The sequence below is a fragment of the Chelonia mydas genome, chromosome 10 (assembly GCF_015237465.2).
Source record: "Chelonia mydas isolate rCheMyd1 chromosome 10, rCheMyd1.pri.v2, whole genome shotgun sequence".
Taxonomy (NCBI): domain Eukaryota; kingdom Metazoa; phylum Chordata; order Testudines; family Cheloniidae; genus Chelonia; species Chelonia mydas.
Genome location: NC_051250.2, coordinates 34,789,691 through 34,817,635, shown reverse-complemented (window position 1 = coordinate 34,817,635; position 27,945 = coordinate 34,789,691). Strand labels below are relative to the sequence as shown.

Here is a 27,945-nt window from a genome sequence, read left to right as displayed (position 1 = left end):
TGGTTTAACCACTAGGAACATGTGCTCCGCCCGCCCAAAGGAAAACCGCTCAACCTCAAAGATAAGCTTAGTAGGACACTCAGCCGCTATGCCTCCATTAAAACTTCAGAGGCAGCTGCAATAGCATTCATACCTTGTCAGTGATGTCCTCATCTGCACATTCCATGTGGGCACGGAAAGGTTCTTCCATAGCATCCACAGTCAGGGTGCCCGTCTGATGTAAGTGCCTATATCCGAGACAGACCAACCCAACCCAAAGCAAGATGACCATTAGAGAGAACATTGCAGAAGCAAAGTATCATTTCTTATACAATTCCTCTCAACTCCCCACCCCTTCTCCTGCAGGAGACATTAGGACATTGCTCTCTTTTGGGTGACAGTAGGTAAAGATGATGAAACCAGGAGGCTGGCCTGGCAAAACAGTGATTCTATCGAGTAGCGGGCCTCGCTTTCACCAAATGAGGCTCTGACAAGCCAACAGGAGTCAGCATCCCACAACACCTTGGTACTGCCGAACTATGGGACAGGAATCTTCACTATGTTTGTGACTTTTAGTGAACAGCACCTGGCTGTCAGAGGGGAAACAGACAAGTAGTGTTGGAACTTGGTGCTATCACCTCTTATTCTTGCTCTTTGGAATATGGAAAGATAAGAGTTTACTTTCCCCACTTCATTTTGTTTTGAACTTAATACTTATATTCCAGAGCAGCAGGACTAAAAGTACTCTGCTCTCCCCAGAGATAAAGCCAGAAAGGAATGGGGAGTGAATTGAGCTTGTTGTGAAATACACACCCAACTTCAGCTCCCCAAGTGGGAGACTAGTAAATCATTAACCATGGCTTGTAACATTTGGGTTTTTGTTTTCTTTCATAGGACACTGTTCAGAATCAGTCTAGACATTCACCCTGTAACGTAATGACGTGTTCTGCAGGAGCTGAGCGCTGTATTCCATCTTAGTGGGGGTGGGAAGGGGGAAAGCAGAATTATTATTACAACCTTGAATAATTAAACACAGGACTTACATCAAGAACTATAGATATAGAGAGAGCTGAGGATACACGGACTATGGTTCTACTGGCTCTCTCTCTGGAGCTTTTAAATGAGTCTGTAACCAGTTAGTAACATGGGTATATTATGGCTTGTGTCCCCAAACATTATGATTAATACACTGTTAGTAGCATAGGTGCTGGAGATGGGTGGAAGGGGAATGGGAGGAGCAAAGGGCCATTACCTCCTCAACTTTTAAGCAAGGGGGACCATACCCCCACTTTTGAGAATCTGAACTTGGCAGGTCACAACAAGGCGGGGGGGGGGGGGGGGGCAGGAACACAGCCCCTCCCTTGGCCCTGGACCAGAGCATGGAAGCATTATGATGGAGGGGTAGTATATCAATGGATTCTAGCTACTTAAATAGTCACAAAGTATTGAGCATTCTCAAAATTAAAAACCATTTCTTGATAAGGCTCCCAGTCACAAAAGATGATGATAGTTCCTTTGGTCACTTCTGCTGATCCAAGGGAGTTAAAAGCAAACAGAGCTAATCTGAATCCCTGAAGACAATCTTCTTTAAGCAAGTAGCAGCCTAATTCTTAATTTGGTCTTTAAGTACTGACAACTGGTCCTTCAGTATGCTGACTACTATTCAGAAAGAAGGCACAGAATGGATCCTCTTAGAGTTTTAAGATAGGTCAGCTCTGCTTTTTTACCTACTGCTTTCTACAAAAACATTTAATATTTTGAACTAAAGGTCTGGGACACATCCTTGGAAAACGCCTCAGTGTTGGATGACAGTGTCAGTAAGATGTCAAGCACACCATGCAAACCAGGCAGAATGATTATAAAATAGTCATTGACCGTAGAGAGAAAGGATCTCTCCTACTGAAGAAATTTGGGGTTTATGAACTACAGCCCCGTTTCCATCCGAAAGCTATTCTGCTCTGGCCCCATCAGGAAGGTGTATGCATCCAGTCAGAATCAAGATGAGCTGTGGTTTTTTTAAAAGCATCATAATATCACTGAACGACTTTATGCTCTTAATGAGAGCTCAACAAGTAGCACATGGAAGAATAACTTCCCAGGAAGAGGTCAGTTTGCTTAAGCAGAGAACCTCTGAATTTGTGACTCTGACTCCAGCCAAATTTCTAGGTATGACAATACCTAGAATTGTGATCTTGGATCTAGTACTCCAAAACTTTAAAATATCACATGAGAACAAACAAGAATCAGAGGATGGTGAGGGAGCAGCTTAATCTTAAATTAAAACTCCCTGATGGTATCTGAAGCAGATGGAAGAGAAACAATTTAATTGAGAGAGAGAGTGTTCAGAACCTCTGGAATCACACAAGGTCAAATTATAAAGACTAGTCTAAAATAGGAAGCCTGGAAATGTGCCTGCTAGCTTAAAACCACTAAGAAGCAAACAACTTTCGAACAAATAGCTTGAAAGTGAGAGTATGGGAACCATGAAATGTAATACTCAAGACATATTTCCTCACCAGCGAGAAAGAACCGAGTCTGGAAACGTTTGCTGGTTAGAGGAAAAATTAAAAAGAAACAATTTGGGAAAACAGCTGGAAAATATTTCCAAAGAACTCCTGAGCTGCTGAAAGCAGGGCAGAGAAACTGCTTCCCTGGGATAAGCCTGATTTAGACCTAATCTCCAGCCCTTCCCTTGATTCCAAACCCAAGAGATTCACGGGGAGTGAAGATTTCTTGGAATTTGTTCCAGAGCTCAACTGACCCACTCAGGAATGCCGCTAAGTAAAGAGACTCCTGGGATGAGAGAGTACACATTTCTAGAGGGTGCCAAATCATCACACAGACTGTTCAAAAGACCAGCCCATGTTTCCCAAACATCCCAACAGACGTGAAACTAGAGAGACCTGGAAACAAAAGAGTGCATGTAAGAACAGCAGAAATACCAAAACCTTCCTCTCCCTTAAATCCTCTCTCAGAGTATCAGGGAACAATGTATTTGAGTCTCAAATTAGATTTTCAAAAATCCTAGAGAGGGGTTTCAGTAAAGATTATGCCAGAGAACGAACACACACACACACAGAGGTTTGTACAGTTAGGACAAAACTTTTTCCTTCAGCTATAGAAAAGAAACACCATGGAAAGAAGTATTAAAACCAACCCCCTCAAGGAAGAGATACGAAACTGACAAAATGCTACCGAGACTCAATGATCTTGCTTCTGAGAGAATTTCAGAGCAAATGTGGTGTCTGCCCTTTTGTTATACAGGGAGAAGGTCTCATAGCTTCATTAGCTAGTTGTTACAAATTTCCTCATACAACTCCGCTGGAGAGGCAGGGATCCTTAAAGAATTATCAAGCAGATCCTGGCCCTTCCGTGTTCCAGAGGATTCTTGAAAACAAGATAAACTTTGGGGGAAAATTTGAATGCCTGCACTCTCATGTGACAGTGATGAAAAGCATTATGTCCAGAATGAACTGCTTCCTCCCATCCCCCATTATTGGGAACCTAAATCCCTTGTGAAAATAAAGCAACAGCCCAGTCATAGTGCTTCCTTTAACAGATCATTGCAAGAATCAGAGACAAGGGGCTTGTCTAGATGGGGAAATTTATCAGCATAATTATATCACTACCGTTATACCTGTATAACTAGAGAGGTAAATTTCCGCATGTAGGCAAGCCCTAAGAGAGTCCCTATACAGTACCACAGGAAACATATGCAATAATATAAAGCCACAGCTGGGGGGAGTAGCTCTGCCCCTATGTTTAAGAATTCCTAAGGAGTCCATGAAACAACGTGTGGAAGAGATGAGGAGTAACTCTCATGACATCCATGAAGTCAAAAGGGAGGAGCACATAACTCGAAATATGGCAGAAGCAAAACAGAAACAATGAATCTGTCTGCATGGACTGGCATTTTAGTGGTGTGGCAAAGGCTTAATTTCTGACTTGACGCATCTACTCAGCTGACTGGGCAAGGGCTCACTCAACTCTCCAGGCTAGTGGTACTGATGATACAGAAAAGCACATACATCAGTAACTAGGAGTTTTCAAAATGGGCAAAGTCTCCTGCAGACTCTCACTCTCTGGGCATCCATAGACGGGGGGTCTGGGAGGACAACTTGGGGGAAGTCACATTTAAGTCAGTCTCCAGAGGTGAATGCGTTCGGAAAATATCTTTTTAATTATTTAAAAAAAAACTTTAAAATCTAGAATGTGAATTAAAATTGCTGTCCGGTACACACTGCAGAAAACGTACTGTACATTTCTCTCAAAGGAAAATGTTGCACATCTATATAGATAGCTGTAAGCCCACTGTACGTGTGACAACCTACGCAAGCACATTCCTTAAGGACAACAAAATGATAATAAAAAGTATCAGCATACCTTGCTACCTTCTTGCTTGAGAGTCTCTTATTGGGACTGTGGGAATGAACAAAAACAACAGGAAAACAGTCAGGAAAACTGAGAGTGAAGAGCAAGGGGAAACAGGAAACAAACTAAGCAACAGTGACAGGGGGCATATCCTACAATTAACACCACAGCACAGCACACGCATGAGGCATGCATTACTCAGCTTCTCAGAGGAAATCTCCATGTAAAAATCCAGGTAAAGCCACATTTACACACATGTAATGACATGACATATCATGATGAATTGGAACATACAGCACTTGTCATTGCTGCAGAAGTTTCAATGGATCCAACAAAGGGCTCTCTTTTTTGACTCGTTGATTCCAGTCCTGAAAGCAGTCCCTAGGAAAAGTGCTAATAATAGAATTGAGCTTGGTGGGACTCAGACCCGTTACAAATGGACAGTAACCTGAAATATACTCGATCCACCTGGCAGCTTGTGCAGACAATGAACCCATCTCTGAAAGAAAACACTGAAATATCCTGCTACAAATAGAAGCAGGACTGCTGCACTAGAATCACAAGTACGGAGAGCAAAAAAAATAATTAAAAAGCAAACAGCCCAATGAACTATCCTCTGTAGTTCATTAACTCCAAACAATTATAATTTTACTGAATTGTGTTTGACATCGGACATAGCAACACAGGCTGATATACGACTGGCTGGCTGCTTGTATTTCAGACAGGGACTTCCCCAGATTTTGGGGGTTGATTTGTTTGGACCTTTTCTTTTCTCCCTCCCTCATATGCAGCTGTATTTGCATCTAAAATCAGGAAGACTGGATTTTAAGCAAGATCACGTTTCAAGTACTAAAAATAGGTGCATTCATAAGCTATACTTAGCAGCAGCTAACAGAGTCCCCTCTTACGGAATTGTATTTTCTTTTTAAATACTTAGCATGCTATCCCAGCACATGCTATAAGGACATAACATCAACATCATGATGCACCGCTTTAATGTCCTGATGCAGTGACCCTCTCTCAGTGCATAGCTCACCTATGATGATGAAAAGCACCTGATCACAGAACCTCTTTGCTTACAACGTAACAGATTAATATTTTCTTCACATCAGCCACTTGCGATTTGCCACTTCACGTCATTTTAAGTCATGATTTATCTATTTTTTCCTCTTTGAAGTTTACTAACATGCAACCAAAATTAGAACTAGTTACTGCATATTGTGCCTCAAATTTTTTTACATCTATTTTTGTATGCTTCTGTAATCACGTGGTTGCGTAAAAAAATCAGCTTCCTCCAGAATCTTCTCTCTTTCTCCTTTATTCACGCCCCTTGTCCCAAAGTTGGGAAATAATGGCTTTAACTTCCCTCCGCAACCGGATTCTTCAAAACCATGATCACATGGAAACTTGCAAGAGGATAAACTGGGACACTCCAGTGTCTACCACTGCACAAACAGAGATGGTCTCAAGGGAAAGGAGATGGATTAAAATCTAACAGAACCTTGCTCCCGCCCAGAGCAACGCGACTGTTTGAGAAGAGAGGTTCTCAATTTCTAAAGTTTGACGTTTGCAACATGGTATCTCCATGTACAGGGAACTATTATAGTTAATGAGATGTTGCAGATGATATGGAGCATTTATAATTAGGTATTTTCCAGAAACTGGTAGAGGTTTAAATTTTTTGCCATTTATTCTCCTCAACTGACCAGAGTGACTTGCTGTCCCAAGCACTGAGTAAGCCAGCACCACCCCCATCCTTTTGTGAAACAGCCTGGATGCTCAAAGCCATTAGACCAGCTCTCTTCCCTCAAATCATATAGACCTGCTAAATACCTCCCTCTCCTTGCAGGCCGGGGGGGGGAGGCTACAGAGGAAACTCCTTCCCAGAGAGGGAGGGTCTGAGTCGCTCATTCAAAAATTTAACTTTTCTTGCAAACCTATTCCCCCTTCTCACTTTCCAACATCTCCTGACATTTTTAGAAAAGATAAAAGATCTACTTAATTAGTCAAGCCCGGTATCATCAAAACAATGGAACGTTCATTCCCCCACTTTCTCCTAATTTAAAAATGTAAAAGAGAAAGAAAAATAGAAATGAATAGATCTGCCATCTATATGTTCACATGCGAGGAGTAAGTAACTGGGCCAGTTTTATTTATTTTATTGTTGCTATAGTATCACTAAATTAGGGATAAAGTAAATGTTTTTTCCCCCCCAAACATGGGGAGTTCCGAAAAAAATTCTCAAAATAAGATATTGGTGGGAGTCACACTTCAAGATCCAGAAACTTAAAATGAATGATTGGCTGAGCAGAGAGGAAAGGCAATGGACATAAAATGTAGATCAGTGACTCCTAGAGGTGAAATGCTTATATTACCCCTTAGAACAGGGGTGGGCAAACTATGGCCCGCGGGCCGGATCCAGCCCATCAGGGCTTTGGATCCGGCCCGCGGGATTGCCTCCCGTGGTGCCGCAGGCCCCGCGCTGCTCTCAGAAGCGGCCGGCACCACATCCCGGGGCGGGCAGAGGGCTCCATGCATTGCCCTTGCCTCCAGGCACCACCCCCCGGAGATCCCATTGGCCAGGAACGGGGAACTGCAGCCAATGGGAGCTTCGAGGGAGGTACCTGGAGGCGTAACAAGGGCAGTGCGTGGAGCCCTGTGCCCCCCCCCGCCCCCAGGAGCCACGCGGGGATATGGTTCCGGCTGCTTCCCAGCGCGGCGCAGAGCCCAGCCCCAGAGCGCACTGCTGCCACCCCGGAACCGCTTTAGGTAAGTGGTGCCAGGCTAGAGCCTGCCCCCTGCCCCCCAACTCCCTGCACCTCACACCCCAACCCCCTGTCCTGAGCCCCCTGCCGCACCCCACACCCCTCCTGCACCCCTACCCCCTGCCCTGAGCGCCCTCCTGCAGTCCACACCCCTCCTGCACCCCTGCCCTGAGCCCCCTCATACACCCCGCACCCCTCCTCTGCCCCAATCCCTTGCCCTGTGCCCATTCCTGCACACCACACCCCAACCTCCTGCCGTGGCCCTGCATACAATTTCCCCACCCAAATGTGGCCCTCAGCCCAAAAAAGTTTGCCCACCCCTGCCTTAGAAGGAGGAACTAAAAATAGCTTGAACCAAATCAACCCTTGAATAGTTTCTGGGAAGCACTGGCTGACCATGCTTTTCAAGCTAACTGGTTTCCTAATCATGGTTTTGACAGTGAACTTTTGACATTCCTATTGAGTGAAGGAATCACTTTTGGCGAGATTTCAAGGATTCTGCAAACCTGCTTCCCCTCTTTGATGGATAGATACTGCTTCTCCAGAACTTGTGAAGAAAAATAAATAAATCAATGCATGTCACTTGTATCTGAGGGAGATTAATCTGTTTTTCTTCATAAATGGCTGATCAAAAGTGTATCCGAGCATCTTTGGATCCCAGGCCTGAGAAGCCACCTGGCATGGGAGGTGAATCTATTGCAATGGTTGGATAGAAGCAGTTGCAGCTTGGCGGCAGACACACACATCTGACAATGGAATCCTGGGTACATTTTAGACAGGGTTTGGGGGTGTTTTTGCTGTTTATTTCACAGAATTGCGACTGCTCCTTTGAAGGATTTCCTGCGATCAGGGAAAGAATTGCTGAAAAAAAGATCTATGATTTTGCAATACTACTCCTGTTGCTAGACATTTTGGCTGTTTTAGATATTTTGGCTCCTTGTTTTCTTCTGGGTGCAAGGTGTTGGTAATCACCTTCAAAGCCATCAGTGGTCCAAGGCCATTGCCTGAAAGAGGATCTTGCAGACCCTATTCTGTCACAGCATGTAATACCAGCTGGGATGTTCTTGCTGTTTATTGTGTGGATTCAGTTCTCTCAGAAGAGTGCTCTCTTCTTTGGAGTTCTTTCCCCTTGATGGGCCAACACGGCCAGAGTTTGGCTGCCTCCAGGGCAAGATACAAGGCAAATTATTTAGTCTAACTTTTTGTCTATGATATTTCATTACTCTTTTGTTCCTGTGCAGTCATGTCTACCAGATCTCAGCCCAGGACACTACGTGGGTTTCTGTCCAATGAGCTGTTGGCTGCATCATTACTACTGATATAAACAAAACTCATGAACAGGCAGGGCAATCTTTAATTTGTGCTCCACGAAGGCAGCCCTGTGACACCCCCCACCCCCAAGCCCCATTCACAGACTACATGGGTGACACCACTTACACCAAATCACCCACCAATGTCACTTACCACTTTTCACTAGTCTCTTTTGATCTACTGTGTCCTCTGCCTGCTCTTTGTACTTCTCTGCCTTCGTAGAGGTCCAGTCCTCGTAATCAGCTAGAATGAGGTACCTTTCCAAAGCAGGAGATATTCTTGAGGATCCTATTACTTTGTATTCTTGTCGTCATTTTTCATCAGCCCATTTCTGATTCTTTCACCATTACTCTACTCACCGACTCTTCACAAGATACCAACAATAGAGAGATTCACTGAACTTCCGACTTCCTGATCTTCGTTCAAGGGATTGGCTGGCACTTGGGTCCAACTGCTTCTCCAGTTCGGTGACCAGCTTACACTTCATGTAGTACAATGTATGTATTCTGTCTCCTTGCTGGGCAGAACATGATTAATCTTCCATGATGAGCTGCCCTCAGTTTAGAGACAGCTATTATTTTGCAGAGCTTGGTTGTTGCAACCTCTTTTATATCTGTGAACTAGTCAAGAGTTGTTAAGTAAGTTGGAGGTCTACTTCCTCTTGCTAATCTGTGCTCTTCAATGCGCTACTTACGTTTGTCTGCCAAATTTTAAAATAGCTGTTACCCTTCTTAAGCACTGCCTCTATTCACATTCTAGTCTGAATGCTTAGCTCTCTCAGTACCGGCATCCTCCTTTGTCAAACTCATTGTGTTATCACTTCCTCCTTCTCTTGTTTCGTCATGCCCAATAGCATTTTGCAGCTCCAGAGAACAATTTTTAAACTATTATCTGTAATTTCTCAGGTTTCCTATAGGGCTGATAGCACAGAATCACAAAATGGTGTTTGGGGTAAGTCAGTTCTGCCTCACAGAGCACTCCTGGTCAGTCAGAGGGTGTGGCTACATGAGAAAGTTGCAGCTCTTTAACCTGAATCAGTTTTAAAACACAATGTATTTAAACCAGTGAGGCTGAGATTTTCAGAGAAGCCTGAGGGAGTTAGGCCCACAATTCCGACTGAAATATACTGGGATTAGGGGCTCAATTCTCTTGGGATACTTAGAAAATCCCTCCTTAATTAACAAGAATTTGGGCTGGTCTTGGAATTCCTCCATCACACCTACTTGAGAAGCTCATAATGTGGGTAGAAATGATGCTGTCAGCGCATCAAGGAAAATCTAGCATCTTCATTCATCGACTGCATAACTGGAGATAAAGGAAGGCATTCAGGCTGATGCTTTGAGTCCTTTGAAAGCTGTAACAATTGATGCAGCTGTTTGTCATAAGAATTCAGAGCAGTTCTTTTTAGCTAGTGTATGTCTACATTAGAAATGCTACAGCAGCACAGCTGTAGTCTAGATGCTTACTACTTCTGCCACTGTAGTAAATCCACTTCTGAGAGGCAGTAGCTAGATTGATGAAAGAATTCTTCCATCAACTTAGTGGCATCTACACTGGGGTTTAGGTCGGCTTAGCTACATCACACAGGGCACGACATTTTTCACAGCCCTGGCGATGTAATTCAGTCCAAATGCCCATTTTCTGATTCACTTCCCATTTTACATAGCCCTGAACCCTCTAATTCCACACTGTCCCTTACAAAGGAAAAATCAATGGCAGCAATTGTGGATTGCGACATGACAAAAGTTAGGCTTCAGGAAGGGATGGGAGGGAGGCAGTTTGGATAAATCAATATTCACTAATAACATTAGTTTCTTCAGTCCTCCTATCCAACAGATTGATTTGTAAACAGCTTGAACGTAAAAATCAAACCCCATGTGTATAGTCTACATTACAAATAAACTCTAAGCTGGTAGAGTAACTTTCCTCCTGAAGGTTCTCACAGTGCTTGATGACCTATATGCTTACCCAATCAGTGATTTGGGATTGCAGGACATTAAGCAGGGAGACAGCTATCTTACACTGATCTGAGGATGCTGGCCAAAGACCTTGAAACAAATTCCTATTTGGATATCATGTACCATGGAAATTTTAGTGGCCACCTGGAACAGAAAAGACTTCCATTTTTAGGGTCTCTGCCAAAAGAGCCACCCAGAATTCAAGTTATCTACTGTGGAAGAATGAAGGGTTGAGTTATCCCAGCCAGGATTTGAACCTGTGGTTCTAGAGCATCTTGGTATTTCTGAACTAGTTGCTTGCAAAACACCCGCAGCCAACTTAGCTGGCTACTCAAAATTAATGTTTTTAATCAAAGTTGCTATCTAGCCATTTCTCCCAGTGATGCAAATAGTGCACATGTCAAACTTAAGACTTCAGTTTAGTGTTAAGAAGTCTTACTACACAGAGCATGGTAATCAAGTAGTGCATTCATTTAACACTCAACCAACAGTACATGCAAAGAAACTGATTAGAGTAGAATGAAAGATTCCCATTGTCAATATCTTTTTCTCGCTCCATATTTTGGATTAAAGAGATTTCTGTTTAGCTTCTATAAAGACTTCCATAAAGTCACAGGGTAAACTTTTAAGACCTGGAGAGGCCTGATGGCTCTCTTACATCAACTTCTCCATCTATTTAAAATGGTCCTTTTTGTATGAAGAAATCAAGCAAAGTAACTTGGCAAGTGAGGATGACAATGAGAGTCTCCCCTTCTGGAGAATGTCGTTCAAACACTTAGAATGCCACGCACTAAATCAATTACCTATTCATTTCAAGATCATTCAGGCGAGCAGAAAGATCCTCAAGGCGGTTGATTTGTTTGTGGCACTGGCTACAGTAAAACTCAAATGCCTCATCAGTGATAATGCTGTGCAGTTTCACAACGAGCGGGTTGACGCTAGAGAAATCACAAGTGTCATTTTAACAGGACAGAACAGACCAATCTGATTTCATCTGTGGCTTCCACAAGTTAAGTGGATATTTGGAAGGGTGGGATCTGGTGGTAAATCACAAGCTTTTCATGCAAGAATTGCAATAGGAAATTTCGGGGCAACTGTTACTATAAAAATATTAAATCCAAACATCAATGACTGAGAAGTGCAACTGAGCTGGTAATTAAGTCATTTTGTTGGACACATTGGGTCTAATCATCTTTATTGTAAGCAATCACCTCTTTCCGTTTTGTCCAATGGGGATTATGCTCACTTACCACAGGTATGGATTTGGACAATGGACTTTTTCTGGTCTCCCAATGTACCTGTCAGGCTGACATTATGTGTCACTGCTTTCTTAAACTCAGTGGGATGTTAGGATGTATGTGGGCCATTCAGCAGCATGTGGACCTACCTAGAATGGTTCTCAGAATTTTGGGAGCTACCCTTTTAGACAGCACTAAAACTCTTTCTGGTTTGCCTGGTCGGAAACAGAGTCCTAACTGACATGTTGCTGTGACGTGATTTAGTTTGAAAGCCAAATATCTTCAGTCAGACACATCATTTTCCACTGGGAATGTTCTAAAGACAGATTGGAAATCTGCCGTATGATGAAAACAGGGCAGCACATTAACAGGTAGGATTTTCATTTTAGAACGCACAGCTTTGAAAGAAACATTAACAAAAGAATAAAAGGTCATGGGGCCAGCTTCAGACACTTCAATATTACCTCTCTCTTTAAAGTGATGTGCAGGTGTTCACAGGATCAGCTTAGTTTTGCTGTTAAAAAGAGAACCTAATATATGAAGCCCAAAGTTTGTGAAGTGAGGATGTCAGAAAAGATTTCGAAGTGCTTCACTAGCTGCTACAGACTAAGGCTTTGGCTTTCAGTAACTTATGTAGAACACAAGGTACTAACGAATTCAGTGACATTTGGTAAATGAAACAGCTGATCATTTTTGATTACTGACTAAATTAACAGTGTTGTTGTAGCCTTAACAGACCACTTCACCTTGAATGGTCCCTTGAAATGTGTGTTAACTACTTATGCTAAATGATCTGTTCAAACCTTATATTTAGCTGTGACATTTAGTTTCCAAGACCTGAAGAAGAGCTCTGTGCAGGCTCAAAAGCCTGTCTCTTTCACCAACAGAAGCTGGTCCAATAAAAGATACAACTGACCCACCTTGTGTCTCTAAATTACCAGTGGTTTCACAAAAAGATTTTTAATAGCAAAGAGTATGTAATATTTCTGGGATACCATACATCCTCTCCAAATGGAAAATACTTCTGGAAGCCACAAACTTTAATCAAAGGAAGGTTAAGAGTGAAAAAGCACGACATAGAAATTTAATAAAAAAACAGAGAGGTAGAGGTGTGAGCAGGCAGAAACAAGGTTAAAACTGAAAGACACCTGAAAGGACTAGTCAACCATGTGGCACAGATGGATACTGCTTGTCAAGCAAATGGCCTGCGTCCAGAGAGGTACCAAGTACCATTGCAGTCAATGAGAGCAGTTACTGTGGCTCAGCAGCTCTGTAACTCCCCACACTGACTCCAAGGGGAGTTTCAGAAACCCAGTGTGTCTCAGGATCAGGCTGTAAAGCTCCAAATTTAAATTCTGTGCAGTTTTCACATGCCTCCCTACAACATATCCTTACAGACCACACAACTCCTTTTAATATTTCATCTCTGAATGGTTGAAACCCATGTTAATTTGGGCTATGACATTTTGAAGGCTTCTTTCCTCCCTCTAGGGCTGACTCCGTTCAGCGACGATCATTACTTCACAGCAGCAGCGACTATAGGTGCTAGTGCTTTGCAAGCTGGGGGGTGCTGGGCAGCTGCAAAAGAGTGACCAGAAAAAGGGAAACATCCATTTCAACCACAAAGCGTGAGAAGGGATTCTCATTTGAGAGGTCTTAAAAAAACCAAAAACAGATAATCTAAAAATAATTTGCCTCTGAAATTTGATGTCAAGCTGAAGATCCAAAGGAGGATTTTTATTAGTGCATAGCCCGTCACAGACACAGAGGGAAGAAGCAATTCACCCTTTGGGTGGCTCGCTACATCTAATAAGTTTGTCAGAGTGATCTGTATTAATAAAAACTAACGTGCTAAAATGCAAAACCTCATTGGCCAACAAGCATATAAAAAGAATAATCCCATGGGCAGGTTCTCCCTATCATCACCTTATTGGTAGTATTTTTAAAATAGTGTTTTAATCACACTTCAAAAAATGAAGTTATATACTAGACTACCCGCCCATTGGGTGGGTGAAGGAAGGCCACTGGCCGTTGGCCTCCCAACCTACAGGCAGCACACTGATAGCCCAGTGTCACCACACTGACTGTCATACATTGCAACTTACATGAACACATTGCTACCCTCTCCCATCTTTTGGCACAGTCACTTAACATTGCCTGTGTAGGACCTGTTCAATGCTCACAACAGAAAGGATGTTGTTAGTTAAGAAAAGGAGTGCTGGAGCCTTTTATTTCAATTACCTATTACCAGTCATTTTTCAGCAACAAGTGCTTCAGTGCAGCTCTTTTGTAACTGCATGAAGGTACCAGGAAGTGGGTGGGAACTCAATACAAGGAGTCACAAACACAAAGCGTTTGTTAAAGGCGAAGTGTCAATATACTCTAATGTTCCCTTAATTATCCTAAGTTTCTGATGAACCTTCTGGTGCAGGACTCCATGAACTATAGCAGACAGCTGTGACATTACTGTTCCCGCTTAGAGAAGCTGGTAACATGGAATTGGTGATTGGAGACATGATTGTTTATTATGCAAACTGCTTCTTGTATCAAACAGCTCAGCAAAAATTCAGTCCAAACCAGTACATCCTCCAGTTCATTTCAACAAAAGCCAGCTGCACCAAACCTGGTTACATAGGCATGTTGTTGAGGAAAATAGCACGTTATTCTTGGAGAAAATGCAAAATAGAGGACTTATCGACAATGCACATCTGAACAAAAAAGTCAGGAGAGGGGGGGAGGCCTACAGTCTAGTGACACATGAGGATACAGGGTACTACTTCTGACAGCATCTTCTGCCATGATCTGGGACTTAGGCCCCGTCTACACTGGCACGTTTCTGCGCAGTAAAGCAGCTTTGAGCGCTGTAACTCCCGAGGTGCACGCACGGCCAAGCCACTTAGTGCGTAGAAACTGCGCAGATGCAGCGCTCTGAAAAACCCACCCCGACGAGAGGCGTAGAGCTTTCTGCGCCAGGGCTACAGCGCCGTGGTGCCAGTGTAGACACCCTGGTGATTACAGCACTGCGATTGGGAGGTGTCCCACAATGCCTGTTCTCACCTCTCTGGCCATCGGTTCGAACTGTACTGCCCTGCCCTCAGGTGACCAACCGTCACCCCCACCCCGTACATTCCTTTGCAAATTTGAAAGTCCACTTCCCGTTTACTCGGTGATGCATGCAGTGGTCTCAGTGCATCTTTCCAGGTGGCCATGCCTGCCCCACGGACCAGGCGATCCCCCGCTTGGAGCAATGCCGAGCTGCTGGACCTCATCGGCATTTGGGGAGAGGAAGCTGTCCAGTCCCAGCTGCACTCCAACCGTCGGAATTATGATACCTACGGACAGATTTCACAATGCATGATAGAAAAGGGCCATGACCGGGACACATGGCAGTGCAGGGCCAAAGTGAAGGAGCTGCGGAACGCCTACCCCAAGGCGCGGGAGGCAAACCTCCACTCCAGTACTGCACTCACGAGCTGCCGGTTCTACAAAGAGCTGGACGCGATACTCGGTGGCGACCCCACCTCCATTGCGAAGGCCCCTGTGGATACTTCGTTGGCTCACGTGCCAGTCAAGAGTGGACCAAGCCAGGAGGAGGCAATTTTGGATGAAGAGGGGGCGGGGGAACCAGAGGCAGAGGATGACTCGGAGGTCAGAGATGCAGGCAGTCAGAGCTCTTTTCTACCCTGGAGGAGCCTAGCCAGCCACAGTAGTCGGAGCTTGGCAAAGCGCAAACAGGAGAGGAGGCCCCTGGTAAGTGGATCTGATTTGGGGAATTGCTGAAGCGAGTTGTTGGGGGCAGGAGGGTTGCAGAAAGCAGGCTTGTCTCCCACCACATGCCTAGGCTGAGTGGCGGAACAGGCTGTTGATACACTCCCTCACTTCATGAGAATCTCCCTCAGATCTCAGGAAACTCGTGGAGATACTGGGCAATGCCCTCCGGCAGGTTCCTCGGCAGAGCTGCTTTGTTTCTTGCCCCATTAACGGTAACTTTCCCATGCCACTGTGCCGTCACGGGGGTGAGGGGGAAGAACCATTGCTGCACACAGGGTAGCCACACAGGGGCCAGGGCGGAAGCTGCAGGCTTGGAGAAGACCCTCCCTTGAGTCCCTGATCACCCTCAGCAGCGAGATATCTTCCATAATGATCACCTCCTGTGGAAAGTGTGGGGACAGGAATGATTATCAGGCCCACCCTACAGTGCTGGCTCTCCCCAAGCGCCCAAGAGCCACGTGCCCAGTTTACAGCAGGGTCCCTGAACAGTGATTTACCCTGCCCCTGTGGCTACTCACCATTTTGGGGGTCTTGTAGCTTTGTGTGCTTGCCTGGGGTCAGCCAGTTAGTGACAGGTGTGTGAGTACTGGCTGTGTTTTAAAGCACTGAATCAGTGTTGTCTGTGTTGCAAACAATACTGCTTCCGTAAAATGTTGCATTTAGACTTCAAAGAGATGACCTTGGAGCACAGCCTCCCTCTTTGTTATCAGCGGCAGAACAGTTGCAAAGAATTAGAAAGTGTCCAAGAAGAACTGAGGACGACTTTATGCGTGAAGTTATGATGCACTCCGCTGCTGAGAAAAAGGAATTAAAGGAGTGGCGGGACAGCGAGAAGAGGAACCAAAAGGAGAATGCTGCACACCAGAAAGAAGCCATGGAACAGCTCTTAACACTTGGTTTGAAGAGCTAGAGCACGTCCACTTATGGAGCACCGAGCAGCTCCGCACCTGCCCTCCCCTGCAGCCACTGTCGCAAAACTCTTTCCCATGTGCCCACCCACACACCGCTAACATACTCTTATCAACCTCCTGGCTCCACCCTCTACCTGCAGCATTCCACTCCTCTCTTCTCACAGTCCAGCAGCGTGGATTCCCAATACCCACTACACTCAACACCCGTCCCTCTGCAGTTTGGCCCTGCTGAAGTACAGCACCCACTCCATCGAACTCCAAAGGAGAAGGCTGGGTATGATCCCTGGACATACACAAATCTGTAGCCATCCCGGGACCCCTCCTCCTCTTGAGACCTTCCATTCCCACATTCCTTCCATTCCCCCATCCCGCTGATGAATTTTTTCGTTTGACTCTCTCCTCTGGTTGTTGTCTTTCAATAAAATAATTGCGTTTGTTTGTAAGCAATCTTTATTCTATTAAGTGAAAGCAAAAGGAGCACTGCAAAGAAACATACAATTATGTTAAGGTCTCTTCTTGGATCATGAGCACCAATCACCTCCTAGCATTACAAGCACTGCAATCCCGAGCATAGCAAGAAATAGTGGCTTTCAGCTTCAAATTGCTGCCAGAAAGCATCCCTGATCCTTATGGCCCCATGCTGTGCCCCTCTAACAGCCCTGGTCTCCGGCTATTCAAACTCAGCCTCCAGGCACTAAGCCTCTGCAGTCCAGCCCTGAGTGAAGCTTTCACCCTTCCCTTCACAAATATTATGGAGCGTACAGCACACGGCTATAAGCATAGGAATATTGTCATCGGCCAAGTCCAGCTTCCGATACAGGCATTGCCAGCGGGCTTTTAAAAATGGCCAAATACACACTCCACAGTCATTCTGCACTTGCTCAGCCTGTTGTTGAACCACTCCTTGCTGCTGTCAAGTTGCCCCGTGTATGGCTTCATGAGCCACGGCATTAAGGGGTAGAGGGGTCTCCAAGGATCACAATGGGCATTTCGACTTCCCCTACGGTGATCTTCTGGTCCATGAAAAAAATCCCTGCTTGCAGTTTCTTGAACAGGCCAGTGTTCCAAAAGATGTGTGTGTGTCATGCACCTTTCCGGACCAGCCTGCGTTAATGTCTGTGAAACGCCCACGGTGATCTAGAAGCACCTGGAGAACTATAGAGAAATATCCTTTGTGATTAATGTACTCAGTGGCTAGGTGGTCTGGTGCCAGAATTGGAATGTGCATGCCGTCTATCACCGCTCCGCAGTCAGGGAAGCCCATTTGTGCAAAGCCATCCACGATCTCACACACGTTGCCCAGAGTCACAGTCTTTCGGAGCAGGATGCGATTAATGGCCCTGCACACTTCCATCAACACGACTCCAACCATCAACTTTCCCACTCCGAACTTGTTAGCGACCAATCGGTAGCAGTCTGGAGTAGCCAGCTTCCACAGTGCAATTGCCACGCGCTTTTCCAGCGACAGGGAAGCTCTCATTTTTGTGTCCTTGTGCCGCAGGGCTGGAGTGAGCTCATCACACAGTCCCATGAATGTGGCTTTCCTCACGCGAAAGTTTTGCAGCCACTGCTTATCACCCCAGACGTGCATGACACTGTGATCCCACCACTCAGTGCTTGTTTCCCGAGCCCAGAAGCGGCGTTCCACTGTGATCAGCAGCTTCATGAATGCCACAAGCACTCTCGTCTCAGAGCTACTACGTGTGGCAAGATCAATGTCACACTCCTCTTGCCTTTGTAGTTTAAGGAACAACTCCACTGCCACTCATAACGTGTTGGTCAGTGCATTCTGGTCAACAGCTCAGGATCCATTCCTGCAGCCAGAAAGACGCAGGGCAGGGAGCACAGCACACAAACTGTTGAAAGATGGAGCCAAATGCAGACGGAAGCACAGGGATTGCTGGGATGCAAAGCAATGCACCATGAGGCATTGGGACAGGACCCAGGATGCCCCGCAACTCCTTCTGCTTTCCCACAAGTCTTAGCGGCAAAAGAGAAAAAGGTGTTTTGTGGGATAGCTGCCCAGAGTGCACCTCTCCGAACAGTGCCGCAAATGCCGCAAGTGTGAGCACGCTATTGCGCAGGCAGCTGTCAGTGTGAACACACAACAGCGGTTTTCCTTCGGCGCTCTCTGAGCAGCGCTGTAACTGAGCCAGTGTAGCTGTGCCCTTATATGGCCTTCCCTTTAATCTGTCTTCTTCAAAAGCCCCTCTAATGGGTACATAGAGTAGCGGTGAAGGCTATCAATCAGAGTAATCCACATCCTTCTCCGCCAGAAGGATGATGCTGTGATGCAGGATATTATAGGGAGGGGATCAAAGCTGGGCAGATCGCCAAGGCTATGGGGGCTCATATGGAAAGGAGATCGCATTTGGACACTGCATGGAAAGTCATAAAAATGCTACGTCAGGATCATGAATCTTAGTTTAAAAAGTGTCTCCCAAATGGAAGTTACTTAGCTTGGGATTGTAGCTTCTGGATTCTAGGGTTAGCAAAGATCATCTTTGTTGTCTGAGATTGCTAAAATCACCGGTGAAACAAAGAAGTGGTGTCCCTTCTACTGCAATTAAAAATGACATATATGTGAATTTCACAAGAGCTTTTCCTTTTCAGACCAATGGAGTCTTGAATTGCCTACTGAGTTTTAATCAGGCTTTGTGAATCTTGTGAAACAGACATCTGGCAAGTCAGATAGTTATGAAGGGCTTTTACAGTTACTTTAAAAAAAAAAAAGCACAAATGTGTTTCCTTGGTGGAGCCACTCTAGGTGCCATTATCCTAAAGAGAAACTATCATGTTATTTTTCCCAGCAATTTCAGGGTTATCCTATTGGTGATGGTATTTTATACTCCCATTCCATAAAATTATTGTTTCTGCAAGACAAAATACTGGCTTCGCAACAGTTAAAAGCACACTAAGGATTTTTTCCTAGTTATTTATTTCTACAGGAAACCTCTATTCAGATGCAGCAGTGGGTCAGCATCAAAGAACTCTTCCTGATTCTTACTCTTTCTAGCTGGATTGTTTATTCACAAAACACAAGTGACTTGTTCATGAAACACACCGGCCCCATGGCCAGCAACTTTCTGGTTCCAAGCCTCCTGCTGTATCCACTGCACTACATTCCCTCATCTGCCATTGATGCTGGCTTCAACAGAGAAAGCTGCATCAGCTAGTGCAAACTAACCAACTTACCACATGCAAGTCATAAAAGGAAGATTTTTGAATCAAGAGGCACCAACAAAGGCAGGGTGCCAGTTTTCTCTTACAAAAGGTTTTGGTATTAGTCACACTTCTCACAGGAAAAGAAACATGACTTTTTCCCTGATGCATGTGAAACTGAACCCCCCTCTCCTCCCCGACCCCCATACTCCCCCAACAAATGCTACTGGAGCTGTGAGCATCTTCGATCAGGGGCGATGAAGGGTTGCTCTGAAAATCAACTTGGCAAGAGATTTTTAACTTCAGAAGTGACTCATCAATTGTATTCAACTTGACAGGATTCCTTCTGTGAACCAGTTCGAAGTATAAAACAAAAGGAAATCCAACATGTGCAAAGCCTAGTTAAAAATGCCGTACAAAGGAAGTAGGTACAATACTGGCAGTCCTAGGTGTGATATTACCTGGGAGAAAGGAAAGAGGAGCTGCTAAAGCTGGTTTCCCCGTTACATAGGCTGTCTGAGAACAAATCTGCTTCATTCCCTTCTCCGTAATCCTCAAAGTGCTCCTCTCCACTAATTACGGTAACGATGGAGTGATTGTTGAGGTCTGAGCTCAAGGGTAGGTCATGTGGGTGGGATCTATCAGAGCAAAGAGTAAAAGAAAGGTGTTAAAATGTTGCCAAGGTAGTTGCCATTCCAAAGGTGCGTATTACACCCACAATTCCAATTCTGCTTATTACACACCAATTCAGGATAAAGGACTAATTCTTTTGGAAAGTGGAAGGCTACAGCATAACTTGTACAGTACTTGGACCCTGGAAGGTGCAATACAAGTGCTCTGTGAAAGTTTGTACCAACAGTCCATCATGTGCCCATAAACGTGGGCACCAAAGTAAATGTAACAAACTTGTCTCAGATGCACCATGAAACTTGGCAGAGTTAAGACTGATGAGATGACATATAATTTGGTCGGTAAAACAAGTGTGAAGTTGTCACGGAGTCACTGGGCCAATGCGCTGGAACTACTGCATCGAAGCCAGTCAGGACTCTGGTGTCGCATGCCTCCTCCCTCTGAGCAAGGTCAGGCTTGACAAAGCCCTGGCTGGGATGATTTTGTTGGGGATTGGTCCTGCTTTGAGCAGGGGGTTGGACTAGATGACCTCCTGAGGTCCCTTCCAACCCTGATATTCTATGATTCTATGTTGTCACCAGGGCAAGAAGCATACACAGCTTTGACCTTCCTGGGTCTGACCTTGGAGCATTCAGCATCCCCTTCCTTCCCATGTGCTTCCCACAGCAAGTCTGCCCGGGCGGGACTCCTGGAGAAGCCAGAGGGCCCTGCACCCCAAACTCTTGCAGTCAGCAGTGACTCTCAGTCAGCATGTAGAACAGAAGGGTTTATTAGGTGACAGGAATACAGCATAGCACAGAGCTTGCTATCACAGAAATCAGTGACTTTCAGCCAAGTCCCTCTTGGGAAGTCTTGGGCCAAATGGCCTGGACTCCCCCTCTTCCAGTCCCCAAGCAGACTGCCCAGCTTCCAGCAATCGTCCCCCGACATACCCGTTGCTCCTCTTCTTTGTCCTGCTTCCCGGGCAAAAGGTGCCACCTGGTTGCAGCCCCTTCTGGGTCTCAGGTTACGAAGGGCACCGCCATAGCATATGTGCGGACCGCTGGGCAGCCTCACCTGCCCCGAGGGCCTCAGCAAAAATCACACACCCAATTCCCGCCACCAAAATATTGGTGCAGTACACAGGGAAAAGGAGGTACACACAGAATTAGGATAGGACAGAGACACTCACATGCAACATAAGATTAATAAAACCCCACTTCGTCACAGAAGTATACTCGGTTAGCTGGGCAGAGAAAACAAAGCTAAATGATTCCTGAGTTAACACCACACAGTTAAGTTATACAGTCAGCCTACAGCTACACATTAGCCTTTATTTCACTTAGTGCTGTGTAATCCTATTAAGAGTCCAGTACTGGGGTTTAACCAGTCAGTGGCACAGATCCTAGTTGGTTGCACAAGGCAGCTATTCAAAACATCAAAGTTTCCTTTAAGTCTGCCATGAACCTAAATAGCCCTTCTCTGGTTTCCACTGTAAAATGTTTTAAGCAGTCAAGTGGATAAAAACGGGGAGGCACTGCTGCTTTTTTACATAGTTTTGACATCAGATTCACAAGTGACGTCTGTATTAGCATATTAAGCCCTTATCTAAATATGAATGAGATTCATCGCTGGTATCCCACTATTTCATTTGATTAAGACAGGATACACAAGCTACCATCAGTCATTAAAAACGTCCTGCTTTACATAACACTTTTCATCTTCAACCCATTGTACAAATATTAACTCATTACACCATTGATTACATACTAATTTATGGAAAATCTTGTGGAATTGGAATGCAGAGTTTTTATGCAACTCTAGAGAAAATAAGGGATTGTAAGAGTCAACCACTAGAGAAAGTCTAAGATACCCAAACTTTGGTTCCAAGCAGACACTGCTATTCAGACTAACTGAATAAAGAAAAAAGCACCCAGGCACCATCATCCTTTCATGATTCCAAAGACAATCAGAGAACCCGTCATTTAAAAAATTCTGCTATTTATGAGGACGTGGCTTATTTCATTATCCACTCACTAAAGAAAAAAAGTTTATCATCCCAACGTTAATTCTAATGAAAAAAAGTTATAAATAAGCCATTTAAGACAAAAATATACAGCATTTAAGAGACTTCAGCCTTACTCTGCTAATAAAAGTTTTACATCCATGCAGAAGGGATCTGACAGCAGATAAATTCAGCTTCAACTTGTTGGGAACCTGCACACCTTCCTACACACTAAGGAAGTGCAGTTAAATCTCTAACTAGGTCCATCAAAAATTATGCTTTCAAGCCTCAAAGTTTTTAGGAACGTCTTTCATCCACAAGGTAAATGCACAAACAGAGGCTGCTGGGTTGATGCTCAGGGCCCTGCCTTTACAAATGAGTGGAGGGCACTCTACTCATCAAGAAAGCAACACAGTCCAGAACAAAGCAGAGGAAAGATTATTTACAAAACAAAAAATATATAAAATGAGCCAGAGCAGACATCTCCGCTGATCTCAGTGCGGCAGATCCCTTTAAAGGACAGAATGGGCCCTATGCAAGGGCAGTGTTATGAAACACATTTTTGTGCTGTTTCATGCATGCCTGCTGTAGGTGTCAAGGGCTTCAAAATCCTACAGTAATCTTTCTGATCAACAGCTGAAATATTTACTTCTGTTCATACAGGCTAAGGTACACAGACTTTAATATCACTGACTGAAAGGTCACCTTTAAAACTACGCTCAGCCTGAACAGCCACATTGACAGGGTTTTACCGTGCGATGGATCCATGGAAGCACAATGGAGGTGCGAGAGACAGTTCTACAGGGGCCCTGCCTCAATACCTTTAAATCCCACAACCTGCAGTCAGATTTCTTGGGTAAATGTTCTCCCTCACACAATTTTCAATTTCTTAAGCTTCCTTCCACATTTTAACCCAAAGTTTAACATTTATTTAAAGCCTTATTATAAACTATCTGAACCACAGCGGGTTTTACAGGACGCTGCCCAACTGAACAAGTAGGAAGGTGGGGGATGGACAAAGCATCGTAAACACCTTTCCCCTCCCTAATCTAATTGTGATGGTCCCAATTTAATTTAAAAAAAACAAACAAACAAACAAACAAACCCCCAAGCAAAGGCTTTTGTACCTACAGGCAGGTGAGTCCAAGACATGTAGCCATTTTCCCAGAGGGTCGGGGGGAACGTATGCAGGCCGGCATGTTTTGCTGACCCTCCTTGGTACAATCGGCACTGTTTGGTGGCCTAGCAGCTTGGAAGCTGATTATATTCTGAGAGTTAATAATCACTGAGCCGAAGAACGCTCTTCAGGCAAAGAAAGCACAGCCAGCTAATCTCCTTTCCTTTATAGCCCACAGGGCCTCTCATGGTAAGCACCCTTTCCTCCCCAGTTCAGAGCACCAGCTCCCCACCTTTTCCCCACCGTGCAAAGAAGCACTTTGAAAAGTCATCCCCTCTTCACTTTTGGAAGAAGTGAAGCGACAGGCTTAACAAATAAAGAAATGCCAACGTGAATGGAGACCTCTGGACTCAGCTGATCTGCTTCTCAATCTTACAGTGAGCACATTAATTAGCAGACTTTAAACTAGGAAGGTTAAACAAACCTTTATTTCGATAAAGACTGAAGAGGTCATTATGTTTCCATTGGTGAGGTCATTACTAAGAGTAGAGTTTGACAGCTTCCCCATTCTTCCCTACCTCTCTCCATCATCCTCTCATTTCTCTCCCTCCCTACCTTCACAGTACCCTTTGGGGAGGGCTCAAGGCAAGCACAGCAGTTCCTCCAAAGGAATGTCAGTGCTGCTCCAGAGACCACATGAAAGAATGTCTTTTAGTCATACCCAGCAACCGGATTTTTCAGACAAAAGGCATTAAGCTGGAGTTACAGTTACTCATGCATATTTACAAGGGAAGGCGTGGGTGGGAATACTACTCCTATTTTAAGAAACCAAATAACCAAAAATATAATTTAAAGTGGTATATTAAACTTTCAGCTTTGCTCCTCCAAGTGTTGTGAGAGATCTCAGGCCCTGAACAGCTAAGCAACTTGACAACGGATCAAGAGGTGAAAGTTTCTAAAGAGCGTTCAGATGCGCACAGGAGACGGCACTTTCTGTGTCTAGGTTCCAAAAGATCACCACGCTAAATAAGGTCATTAAAACTAGGCTGTATACTAATTTTTTCAGGATATTTAATTCTTGCATAAAGTCACAAACACTAACAAGCCATTGTTAGAACTAGAAAGACCCAAAACTCATTATGTTCTTGCCAGAAATTCAAATCATGGGGGAGTTTATCATCAGTGGAGTTGTGCTTGCTTTAGGCCATCAGTGAATTTTGCCCTGTTGCTGTCCTCCTCCTCCTCCCTCCCTCTTACATACTTGTCAGAAGCGAGCAGCACTGACCCATTCTCTGGTTCCTCTATAGGATCAGTGAACTCTGAGTGCACCGTGGAATCAATAGCACTGTCCGTTTCTACTTCATCATGCATCTCGGGATGTACCAGCGTGCCGGTGTCCTCGTCTGTGAAGGTTTCACACTCGCTGTAAGTGCTCTCTGAGCCCATGTAGGCGCTGTCAGTCACCTCATTTGCCTGTTATAAAATAGAACAGAAAAACTATTAGCTACTCTTACCTGATTTTGCTCTACAACAGGAACATCAAACGCGCACACACTAATTAAACGTAAGTAAAATGCAGGAAATAATTTAAGGATTAAAAAAAAAAATCAGATCTCCGTTCCATGAACTGTAAATCATGACCACATGTGAAGTTATGTATGCCCAACACAAACCAACCATTTGTAAATTGACAGACAAATCAGAAGAGACCAAATGATTTCACTAACCCCAGAATTTTGGGCTTTTAGGTACAACATAGTTTCCTGCAGTAAATTATTGCTTTTAGATTGCATGTGTTTTGATACAGAGATCGTGTCAGTGGTTAGAAAAGGTCAAGTACATTTTGGGCACTTCTGTAACCTAAATAAATAAAAGTGTAATATGCAAGAGGGGGTAGAGTTGTGCTAGAAGAACATAGGGATCAATATCACCATACTGCCTTAGAAGGAGGTTTGCAATCTGACCAATGATGGTTCGGATCATTTTATTCCTTTTATCGAATTCATTTTAAAAAGTTTGGCAGTTTAACTAGTTGGGGTTCTATGATGATCACCATGAAGACTGTAATTATGTGGGCTTTATTGCTGCAAAGTACTGTTTTCTGCTGTTGCAAGAAATCCTCCATCCCTCAAAAATATAAAAATAAATTTGTTTAAAATCTTTAAGATGACATTCAATTTGCAAGGGTTGAATCTTCAATCTATAATCTTAAAAAGACTTGAACAGAGACACTTTTCAACAAAATTTTTTTGTTAAAATATTTTTGAACTGCTTTACTAATAATGTCTGTAAGATGGTGGCATGATCCGGTTGTCAGGGCCCCACATTTGGAGTCAAAAAACCTAGGTATTTGGCTTCCCAACTGGCCTGGCTCATGACCCTTACACAAGTCAGTTCACCTTCCGCTCTCTGGCTGTTTTGTCTGTTTAGATTGTAAGTTCCCTGGGGCAGGAACTGTCTCTCAATATTTAAGTGTACAGTGTCTAGCCCAGGGGTGGGCAAACATTTTGGCCTGAGGGCCACATCTGGGTATGGAAATTGTATGGCGGCTATGAATGCTCACAAAATGGGGGGTAGGGGTGTGGGAAGGGATAAGGGCTCTGGCTGTGGGTGCGTGCTCTGGGGTGGCACCAGAAATGAGGAGTTCACGATGCAGGAGGGGGCTCCGGGCTGGGACAGGGTGTTAAGGTGTGGGTGGGGGTGAGGGCTCCCACTGGAGGTGCGGGCTCTGGGGTGGGGCTGGGGATGAGGGGTTTGGGGTGCCGGAGGGTGCTCTGGGCTAGGACCGAGGGATTCGGAGGGTGGAAGGGGGATCAGGGCTGGGGCAGGAGCGCAGGAGGAAAAGGGAGGGCTCAGGGGTGCAGGCTCTGGGCGGTGCTTTCCTCAGGCAGCTCCTGGAAGCAGCAGAATATCCCTCCTCTGGCTCCTAAACAGAGGCGTGGCCAAGCAGCTCTCTGTGCTGCCCCGTCCATAGGCACTGCCCCCGCAGCTCCCATTGCCCACGGTTCCTGGCCAATTGGAGCTGAGGGGGCAGGGCTTGTGCAGCATGTGGAGTCCCTGGCTGCCCCTACACATAGGAGCTGGAAGGGGGAAATGCCGGCTGCTTCCCAGGAGCTACACGGAGCCACAGCATGCACAGAACGGGGCAAGCCCCCAACCCCGCTCCCTGGCGGGAGCTTGAGGGCCAGATTAAAAGGTCAGACAGGCCAGATACAGCCCATATAGTTTGCCCATCCCTGCCCTAGGCCAAGAGGTCCCTAATCTTAGATGGGGCCTCCGTGAGCTACTGAAATGCTAATAAAATAATTACTACTACTAGTGACCAAACGGCAGGAATATAGTTTAGTTTACTGCATACATTTTGTTTCCTTTTTGCACTTCATTCACCTTGGGAAGTGAAACTAGTCATTTTCATTTCTGAGTCACAGACACAACCACAATGGTGATCCCATAACAACATTTAAGTGACCTGCCTTTCTACGTTAAAGTGTCCCATGGGAGCAGCAGACCAAGAGAAGGAATAGTGACACCTTTCCACCTATGAGAAACAACCTCACCCAGTGCTTCAAGAGGAGCAGTCAGCAGACTTGACCACTATGGGAGATGAGCTTAGGTGAGAGTGCAATGGGTGGTGGGCCTAGCAAATGCACAGCTTGGTAAGAAGCCACAAGGAGGGAAGGCTTATGCCAGGTTTTTTTATTTTATTGTAATTCTCTCTCTCTCTCTCTCTCATTTCTCTTCTTTTTTGTAAAGCTGAATCCCGGGCTCCTACATCTAGGCACCCTGCTGAAAACTGGTAACATTTGGGGGTTTCCTCCCTCATCTCCACCCTGCCTGGAAGAAGCAGAGGGAGGTTTTCTGCAGCAAAGGGCCAGCAGGCAGGCATCACCACAAGGAGTTAGAACTGTGAAGACTCAAGTGCAGCAGCAGGGAGCCCGCCATGGTGAATGACCGAGGGAGAGTGTCGGAGGCCCATGAGTCTACATACAGGAACCACAGTTTTGCTGGAATCCCTTTCAAAGGCCTTTTGCTGGCAGCATTTGCCATGATCAGCGTTCCAGCCACCACAGATCATTTCTCACACAGACCTCAAGAATGTCTGCGTTATGTGAAGTTTACCCAATTGAATCAAAGCAGCTCTGTAACGGATGCTGCTTTTCTTCAGCAAGGTCAGAGGACTAGAGGTATAGAAAGCAAGTAATACCTTGAGTGGACCAATGCAATAACAGCAATGTAAAAGCCAACCCCTTGTCATTGGCTAAAGACTGTGAAGAGGAGCTTTTAGTGCTTTTCCATCTGCTTTAGAAGAGAAGCTGCCCTAAGTTTCTCATGGGACTGAAGTCTAGTATGCAGTGTTATTGTAGCAGTGTTGGTCCCAGGATGCTAGAGAGACACGGTGAGGGAGGTAATATCTTTTATTGGACCAACTTCTGTTGATGAGAGAGACCATTTGAGCTACACAGAGCTCTTCATCAGGGCTGGGAAACGTACTCTGTGTGTCACAACTAAATACAAGGTGGAACAAATTGTTTCGCTAAGTAGTTAACACATATTTCAAGGGACCACTCAAGGTGAAGTGACGAGTTAATACCTATTCAATCATAAGGGGGAAAGGAGAAAAAATGCTGGAGGGATGTTAGTGGGTTATAGATTTGTTGTAATAAGCCATAAATCCAGTGTCTCTGTTCAGTCCATGGTGGTTAGCCTCTAGCAAAGTTATGAATTTAAGCTCCCATGCTCATCTTTGG

At 44.9% G+C, this 27,945-nt stretch overlaps 1 protein-coding gene across 6 annotated transcripts in view; it reads right to left on the bottom strand.

Annotated features, from left to right (window-relative positions):
* RAB11FIP3 (RAB11 family interacting protein 3) overlaps positions 1–27,945 on the bottom strand; it is a 165,828-nt gene that overhangs the window by 16,572 nt on the left and 121,311 nt on the right. For 4 of the 6 annotated variants that reach the window (XM_027834786.3, XM_043523607.1, XM_043523608.1 and 1 more), the window contains 5 exons: positions 24,483–24,670; positions 19,928–20,104; positions 11,188–11,322; positions 4,363–4,398; positions 134–227 (listed from right to left, as the gene is read on the bottom strand). In XM_027834786.3, coding sequence (XP_027690587.2) covers positions 134–227; positions 4,363–4,398; positions 11,188–11,322; positions 19,928–20,104; positions 24,483–24,670 — 630 coding nt within the window. The remainder of the gene's footprint in view (positions 1–133; positions 228–4,362; positions 4,399–11,187; positions 11,323–19,927; positions 20,105–24,482; positions 24,671–27,945) is intronic. The other 2 variants (XM_027834787.3, XM_037910991.2) reach the window with 2 other exon arrangements.